We start from the raw sequence: 8277 nt of genomic DNA on the forward strand, positions 1-8277 counted from the left end.
ATCATATGCTGATCAGAAGAGGCCTTCAGAGGTCATCTGCTCCAGTCCCCACCCAAAGCAGAGTTTACCCTTAAACCCACCCACCCCACACCTACGCTGTCCTGCAGCTGTCTGGGGTGGTCCCCGAGGCCAGGTTGCGGTGGGCACAGGGACACAGTGGCTCACAGGCGGGCATCGTAGTAGTATTCCAGCAAATCAAGCTCATCGCGTTTGCTTTTGCCAGCTCTGCGCAGCCCCACCGGCCGCTGCCGGGCCACCTTGGTCCTCAAGCGAGGCTGCTTGGGCTTGATGCCATAATCTGCAGGTAGAGCAGAGAAGCTGGGCTTAGCCACGGGCTGCCTATGAGGCTGGAGACAACTGCCCACCTGGAGGGATGAGTGCACGGAAAGTGGCAAGGAGAGAGCCGTACCATCCACCAGGCCAAAGTGTTGCTGTGGAAGCTCCAAGGGAGCAGAGAAGTCCTCAGGAACTGAGTAGCTGCCTCTGTGGAGGAAAACCAGGGGTGGGAGTGAGCTGAAACCCTACAGTGCTCACCCACACTGGCACAAGAGCTCCCACACGCTGCTTGTCTTCACCCAGCCCAGCCAGCTCTCAAGGGTTTGGTACCCTGGGGTACCTCAGCAGGTACCAGAGCAGTAAGAAGGTGGAGGAAGAGGGAAGTGCCATCACCTCTGGTGCAGGGGCTGGGGCAGGGCAACCCCCAGTAGCAGGGCAAGCAGCAGGAGCCAGCACCGCATGGTGCACCCTGGCGAGGGCTCCGCAGTGAGGTCACAGACACCCCGGTGTCCCTGGACACCAGCTGCGTTGGACAGGGCACAAGTCCCTGCTCAGGTGCTGCTGCCACAGCCTCTGGTACATGGACTTCTAGTCCTGGGCTGCCTGGCCATGCCCAGGCCTCACCAGCTGCTCACAGCCCCCCCGCACTGGTGCACATCCCTCCCGTGCAGCCAGAGCTCCATGGCTGTGTCCCTGTGCCTCAACACCACCCTTTGCCTCCCTCTCAACCCCTCCAAAAGCAAACCCCTTCATCTCAGTGTCTCCCTGTCACCAGAAGTAAACCCTCCAACACTTTCCAGACATCACAGCCTTCACCCTCTTTCCCTAAAAGCCCAAACGAAGGGATCAGAGTCCCTCACTCATGGCTCTTGCCTACTGCCACTGCTGCATTACAGGGCATGGCTGCCAGCTGGGGTGGCACCAGAGAGCGTGCACATTCCCAAAGCCCCTGCGGTCCCCAACTATGGTGGCCTGCTATGGAGGGTTGAGGGGGGAACTATATCCCTTATTCCAGGTGCTGAGGCAAGGCCGTGCATGACCACTGCACCCCGAGTCCCTCAAGGATGGGTCAGGCAGGAACGCTCCTGCCACCCACACCTGGCACTTTCCAGCTTCCAACCTCTGCACAGGACTGGCAGCTGCCTGTGGGGCAACCCAGTGCCACAAGCTGGCTACTCCTTTGTCCTGGCCAGGGGAGCCTCCACAGCAGCCCACTGAGCACTGATGCCTCACCTGTCCCCCAGTTAGCAGAGCAGACACAAAAGGATGGCCATGGATGTCCAGGTGTCTCCTGGGCCCTTCATTAAGTGTGGCATAACAGTATTTGCTGAATTAATCTCTTCATTTCTCCTCTGCCCTTGGCCAAGCCCCCAGGCACTGGCTGGCAGCCATTCTGCAAAACCCTGTAGCACACATCAGGCGCTAGGAAAGCAACTAGGCACCTGGAGTTACAGTCACCAGCTGAGCAACATGTGGAACCCCACCTGACACAGGCCAGAGAAAAAGGCTCTAAGTGAGAGTGTATCCCAGGGTAGATAACTGCAAAAGCTGCCCTTTCTCATAGAGAGAGACCTGCTGGCAACCAGAAGCAAGGGGAGCCCACACATACAGGGGAGGAGAGGTCCTTCAGCTCACTTCTTTCCATTAAGTCAGTTTATTTGACAGACAAGGCCGCTCCAAGCAGATCTGCCAGGCACGGCCAACACGAGCAGGCTGCAGGTCAGTCTCGGCGCCATGAGGTGGGAGACAATGCTCTCCAAAAACCACTGTGCTGCCTGGCTTTATTATAGTGCAGCCGTACAAAAGGCGAAAATTGAAGTGCTTAAAAAAAAAAAAAAAAAAAAAAAAAAAAAGAGGTTGCCCCATCACCATCGCTGCAGCCACAGAATGGCCCAGAGAAAGGTGGCCAGGGTCTCTTCACACATGTAGTGTCCATCATTCACAGCTAGATTTGTTAAAAAGATTACATACACCCCTCACCCCACCCTGCAGAACAGGAGCTTCTCATTGATGGTTTAACTGAAAATTAGACATTATCAACATCCCTTCCCCAGCCTGCTTGCCCTCCTTAGAAATGTCCACCCACGATCTTAGCAGAGAATAATCATCTTCTCATCAGCCCCAGTTATAGAAATAGATTTTCTGCCAAGCAGGCAAGTAATCCATCAGCGGCCCTGAAACAAGAAAAGGGAGGGATGATGCAGATAACAAACCAAAAACTTCAAGTATATGTAGTATATCCCCCCCTTCTCATTATGATCTCCAGCAATCCCAAATCTCCAGTATACAACTCACATGAATGCAAGAATAGAACAGTTACTTGTGCCAATATGGGAGACAATTTTGGGATGTGGTGGCAGAGAGAGAGCAGGACCAAGTGGGGCATGACACGTGCTCAGCACAGTCACAGTGTGGAACACCACTCCCTCAAAGCTCTAGTGGGAAGGGGAGGCTACAATGTGCAAGGGGAAAACCTACATGCAGCCAGTCAGGACACTGCTGTGGCAGAGGAAAGAGGGAAGACAGCTCAGCAGTAATGAGCAGGTGCAGACCCAGAAGCAACCGCTGTAGAGTGAAAATGCTTATGTGGCACACAGCTTAATGCAGGCTCCAAAGCCTCTCCAAAATCACTGACTGGAGGCTGTGGCTCCTGAGCTAGCCAGCTTTGTGATCTCCCCAAGGAAAGGACAGTCCCACAATGCCAGGTTCATCTAATGCCATATCACTGCCATGAACAGCTTCACATCAGCTGGGAACAGGAGGACGTAAAATTCTGGCCCATAAAAAAGGGATCCTCCAGTGAAGGATTAAAAGCCAGACCTGGTTCAGCCCTTTGATTTAAAATTGGCTCCTGGCTGGGTCAATACCTCTAGGCAACTGTTCACCCCTTGCACCTGCGTTGCAGACTGGGGATCAAGAGTTCAGAAACAGAGGCTGCAAAGCAGGGCTCTGGTGTACCAGCTGAGGTGCAGAAAGGGAATCCAGGAGAACAGGCCCAGGTGGCAGAGACAGAGCTCTGTAGCCTGGGAGGGCACAGGGATGTTTACCACCGCAGTTAAGCACAGGTCTCCAAGAGCCTGGAAGCAATTCATCTTTCCCTGTTCCAGTTTAAAACAATATAAGCATCGATACCAGATGCACCCGATGCTAACCATTGCAGAAACTTCAATTCCTTCCTTGGGTTGGAAACTGATGGACAAACGTTCTGCCCAATTCCCCTGATTTTTCTCCACCCAACACGAACAGGGATATAACGGTGGGGCCCACTTACGTGTGACAAAGCCAAGTCCAGGCACATAATCGGCCAACAGGCGCAGAAGGAGGAGGATCCTGCCCCTAGGAAGGGAGAGAGTATGAATGAGTCCAGCAGGACACCTCCTGCCCCAGCTGTTGGACACACTAACAGCAATGGCAGCTGTTAGGCAAAGGCTCAGATTAACCTGGTCACAGGCACCCAGATCTACTCACCCAGTTCCCTAAGGCTACTTCTGTTAAAAGGGAAATTTTCAGCAAAACCTAGCAGGGGCCTCTTACTCTGAGTATCGGTCATAGAAAGGCGATCTCAGCAGGTAGTACAGCAGTAGGATGGTTCGTCGCCTCAGCTCTGCTCGCTCTCGCCTGTTCAGGTCTTTCAGATCACTCAGCAAACTCAGACTGGAAGGAGAAGGGCAGAGAGCTAACTCATGGCAACAGCAGCCAGCAGGAAAAAGAAAGTGGATTTCTAAATGCTCTTTTTTCTCAGCTCCACACAGAGCAGGCTGCACCAGAACGGAGAGCACTCTAAGTGTTGCAGAAGGTAACTAAACGTGTCAATCTCCCAGATAAAGACCACGCCCAGCCCCTGTGCATGTTTCTCCCAGGCCTGCCCAGGACCGGGGAACCGGGGGAAGCGTGATGCTCAGCCACCAGCGACCTCAAGGACCCGCAAAGACTCTTCCTCAGACTGACCTCGAGATGTCCAGGACCGCTGAAAGGAGCCAGGGTTTCCACGATCTCTGGCCCCACACTCCTAAACTCAATACTAGGAACACACAGTCAAGGAATGGAATGAACCAGAGATGCCTAATGAGAGGCATGTAGCCAAAGCCATCCCCTGGGTACCAGCAAAGCGCTGCTGCGTGCACAAGAATACAAGCTTGGGCAATGCTGGGGGCTTAGGGAAGGGGCTGGAGCACTTGCACCCACAACTCCAGTGGCTGAGGTGAGCATCAAGGCATAAGAGAAGGGAGGAGTCCCGAGGGCTCTGCCTAAGCAGAGCAGCAGCAGGGAGAGAGAAGCCTGGTGCAGCACCAGAGCTGAGCCTGCAGCACCTTCTGCTACCACCAAGGGTACAGTCTGAGCCCACACGCAGCCAGGGCAGGATACGGTGGAGGAGAGGACGGGTAATGTAGATGGATTCTGCAATGGTTTCTTGGAGACCCAGAGGGGTGGGAGTCTGGTTCATCTCCTCTGCTCTTCGGCTCTGTGACTCCTCCCTCTGCTGGGGGGATCCCCAGTGCCGGGACTGCAGGGATGGGGCTGAAACAAAAAGATCAGGTCACCAACACAAACAAAACCTTTCTACCACGCTTCCCCACCCCACCATCCCACTGTTTTCTGCACTGTGAAGGTGTGAAACAGGAAAGCTTGAAGAACTGCACACACAGCAACTGCTTCGGCTGACCAGCACCCCCAGAGCTCGCCTCCAGAGGGTACAGAGCAGGGAGAGGTACTTATAAAGTCTGTGCTCCTCAAAGCATAACCACACTGAAGGGTCACCTTGTGTCAGTCACACAGCTCACTTGGGAAAACACAATTTAAGTCCCGGCTTTGCAGCCTGTGCCTGAAACCCCGTCGCTTTGATAACCCACACACCCACAGGGCCCAGTGACTGGCAGGATATGTTCCAATACAAGGTTCTGCTCTTTACTGTGCACACCCAGGTCTGTACAGGGTACAGAGCAGAAACAGCTCAGACAAGGACAGAAAACAGGCTCAGTTACTTACTGCTCTGGAGAGAGCGCACAACACGGCTGGAACGCTTGCCAATATAGGTCTGATCCTTTCCCAAGGAGTTGTCTTCCCCGTCTGCAGGAGAAAACAGACACAGGGGTCAGGCTTCAAAGGAACACACCTCACCCCAGAGCTGGCAGCACCTCTCCCTACATTGCCATCAAGAAGAGCAGATTGAAAGTTTGATCTAGCGCAAACTGGACCATCCTGAAGGGGCAAAGAGTATACAGAGCTGTCCGAGGGTGAAAACGTAAATCTGCCTGACATTGCCCAGGCCTAGGATCATCTTCCTCACCATCAGACCAGGGGGCATGCAGCTCCACTCATAGTTCAGCCAGTGGTTCCAGGCTTATACTCCTCCACCCCCTCCTTCCAGACTGCAGGACAACCCTGCCACTAAGCTACCCTGTGCTCTGCAGAAGGTAGAAAGTGCAATACAGTTTGGCTCTGCATACTGAAGCCTTACAGTTCCCTGTGTCGTCCAAGCTGCTGCTCTGATGAGTAATTCCTAGCAGGACAAGACATGTGGCCCAGCAAAGTGCCCAGCCAATGATAACAGCACCATGGGGTCACCTTGAGGGCGGAGAGGCTGCTGCTGCTCCCTATTCAGCGGCACGATGGGAGGAGACGTCTGGATGCCAGCTTTGTACCACAGCAGGAGCAGGAGACGAAGGATAGCTCTGTGGATAGACACACAGAAGCCTTCAATACTAGGCTACGGAGCTGAGCTCCTGTTGCACTGGAAAGGTGGCTTCCACAGAAGAGAGAAACACTCAGGTCTGCTCAGGGCAACCAGCAAGATGAGAGGGGTAAGTGTCCCCTTCTGTGGCACAGTATCCAGTGCACTGTGGGGGTCCTAATTCCCACAGCCTCCGAGATCAGCAGCTCAGTCCTGCTCAGACTTTTTCTTGGGGTATTGCCAAGTCCCCTCCAGATCCCCTTTCTGAGTGCACACAGCCCCTTCCCCTCCGCCCATGGCACTTACTTAGCCAGCTGGATGAGGACAATGATGGTCCATCGGCCCATCTCCCCCCATACCCTGGCTGTCCCCATCTCTGCAAAGACCTCCACGCATTCTAGCACGCTCAGCCAGGTCAGCAGCTTCTGCTGGGGCAGCGACTGCAAAACACAGAGGGGAGGAGGGGAACAGGATGCAGGTTCTGCTTGGCAGTTAAATGGGGCAGAAGCACAGCCCAGTCTGGCAGGACTCTCAGAAACAAGCACTGAATGGCCTTGGAAGTCACCACCCCAGAAAGTGGTGCCGTCACTGCGGCCAGAGTCTACACGCAAGCCCACTTCTCCACCTCCAAGCAGGGACAGACTGAGACATCACAGCATCACATAGAGCTGCTATCCCAAAAACACGGAGAACATCACAGCTGTACCTTGGATTGCCTTCTACCCCTGCTGACCCAGCAGGACAGTCTCTTGGGCTGTGGCACTGTGCCTGAACTCCAAGGCAAAACTCTCTCCTCCTCCTTTTCCTGGAGCTGGGCTACACAACAAACCTCCTCCCAAGTTAAAGTTGATGAGGGAGTATACTTGGAGTAGAGGAAAGGGGACCAGAGTCCACAGTTACACCACAGTGACTGGCTGCTGAATACAGCATCAGTCTAGACCCCAGGCATGAATCCCAAGACAGTGGGTGCTCTTCCAGCCTGCGTCCCTGCTCCCCACACAGAAGCCTGCTGGTGCTGTCAACCACAGGTTTTAACCCTCTGAAAGCATCAATAAAAATAATACAGCTGAAATTCACTTTGGCCTTCACCAGTGAAGCAAGACTTTTGCGTTTGTCTGACATCCCAGCCAGACAGCTACTAACATCCGAACCCACACAGCAGGCAGACTTGCAACACAAGAGGCCTGTTGGGGAAAAAAAAGTGCCCTCCTCCTCATCCTCAAAGGGCCTGCTGAGTACTGGGAGCCAGCCTGGGGCTCTGCAAGAGAGACATACAAGCAAGGTACTTTGTTTTGCTCAATAGCATACGCACAGGCTGAGGGATGGAATCAGAGCTTTAGTGGTCCAGAGCCATAGTGAAGGTTATTTGGCAATACCTTTACCTATCTCAAGTTCTGAGTTTCTCAAAAAAACAGTGGAGCTCCTCGTGCAAGTCAGGGACTGATTTCTGTGGCCCAGGGAGAGCTCTGGCCACTCCTTCAAGCCAGCAGCTATGGGGCAGGGCTGCTGTTTACCTTCATTCAGAGGTTGCCTCTGGCCTCTACATACCTGACAGCAAAGAGAGGCTCCAGCAAAGACCTGGTAGTTTCTACAGACACTCCCTGAAAGCTTCTGCAGCAAAGCAAGCACATATCCCATATCCTCCTCCTACACACTCCAGCCTTACCATGGGCAGGCTCTGCTGCAGCTCCTTTCGGAGAATCCAGTCATTTAACAGCACAAGGAGGTTGGAGGCAGAGTACACTACGAAAGGAACAAGAAAACCACTGTTACGGCAAGCAAACCAAGGAGGGGATGAGGGAAGAAGTGCAGCCAGACGTGCCGACTCCTTCACAGCCTGCCGGAGGACGCAGCCAGGTGTCAGCAGCACCGGGGCTCCCGGGAGCGGCCCCCACGCACCGCGCCGAGGCAACACCAGCCTCGCAGCCGGCCGGCCCGCCCCGCCGCGATCCCGGCCGCCACCTACCCAGCTCCGACAGCGCGTAGGAGTCCGAGAAGCGACCTGCGAAAGAAGGAGAGCGGCTGTCAGCCAGCGCCCAGAGCGGGGGCAGCCCCGGTTCCCCGCTGGGCAACAGCCACCCGGGGAGCTGCCGGAGCGGGGCCCAGTCCAGGCCCAGGGCCCGGCCGCCCCGCTCCCGCACCTGGCAGCAGGTAGGAGAGGCCCCGCACGGTGCCCTCCAGCTGGGCCGTGGCGGCCGGGTGTCGCCTCACGTACTCCTGGTAGCGCTGGCACAGCAGGCGCAGCCGCGCCGCCGGGCCGCCGCGGGCAGGGCCCGGAGCCGCCGCTGCCGCCGCCATGGCTCCCACAGCCCCGCGCTTCCGGGGCCGCC

At 55.2% G+C, this 8277-nt stretch overlaps 2 protein-coding genes across 2 annotated transcripts; both read right to left on the reverse strand.

The window, feature by feature from the left end:
- Positions 1-107: 107 nt before the first annotated feature.
- On the reverse strand, positions 108-737 carry FREY1 (Frey regulator of sperm-oocyte fusion 1; the record flags this gene model as incomplete). Its single annotated transcript, XM_082057469.1, has 3 exons — positions 108-298; positions 410-477; positions 670-737. 3 exons carry the CDS (start codon positions 735-737, stop codon positions 162-164), a joined length of 273 nt encoding a protein of 90 aa, XP_081913595.1. The 3' UTR covers positions 108-161.
- A 1170-nt stretch (positions 738-1907) lies between these two features.
- On the reverse strand, positions 1908-8269 carry PEX16 (peroxisomal biogenesis factor 16). Its single transcript, XM_082059503.1, has 11 exons — positions 8089-8269; positions 7914-7949; positions 7614-7690; positions 6254-6387; positions 5842-5948; positions 5263-5343; positions 4642-4794; positions 4225-4297; positions 3811-3930; positions 3548-3612; positions 1908-2450 (listed from the first exon to the last, which is right to left on the reverse strand). Exons 1-11 carry the CDS (start codon positions 8243-8245, stop codon positions 2392-2394), a joined length of 1062 nt encoding a protein of 353 aa, XP_081915629.1. The 5' UTR covers positions 8246-8269; the 3' UTR covers positions 1908-2391.
- Positions 8270-8277: the final 8 nt, after the last annotated feature.

The sequence above is a fragment of the Streptopelia decaocto genome (genome assembly GCF_964273445.1).
Source record: "Streptopelia decaocto genome assembly, chromosome: 7".
Classification (NCBI taxonomy): domain Eukaryota; kingdom Metazoa; phylum Chordata; class Aves; order Columbiformes; family Columbidae; genus Streptopelia; species Streptopelia decaocto.

What these genes read in the sequence shown, in the direction of transcription:
- PEX16 (XM_082059503.1), bottom strand. Translation starts at nt 8,245, where the DNA reads ATGGCGGCGGCAGCGGCGGCTCCGGGCCCTGCCCGCGGCGGCCCGGCG. An exon ending in CCTCTCCTACCTGCTGCCAG is followed by an intron (nt 7,950 to 8,088) that starts GTGCGGGAGCGG and finishes CTTCTTTCGCAG; the next exon opens with GTCGCTTCTCGGACTCCTAC. An exon ending in TGCAGCAGAGCCTGCCCATG is followed by an intron (nt 6,388 to 7,613) that starts GTAAGGCTGGAG and finishes TGTGTTTTGCAG; the next exon opens with TCGCTGCCCCAGCAGAAGCT.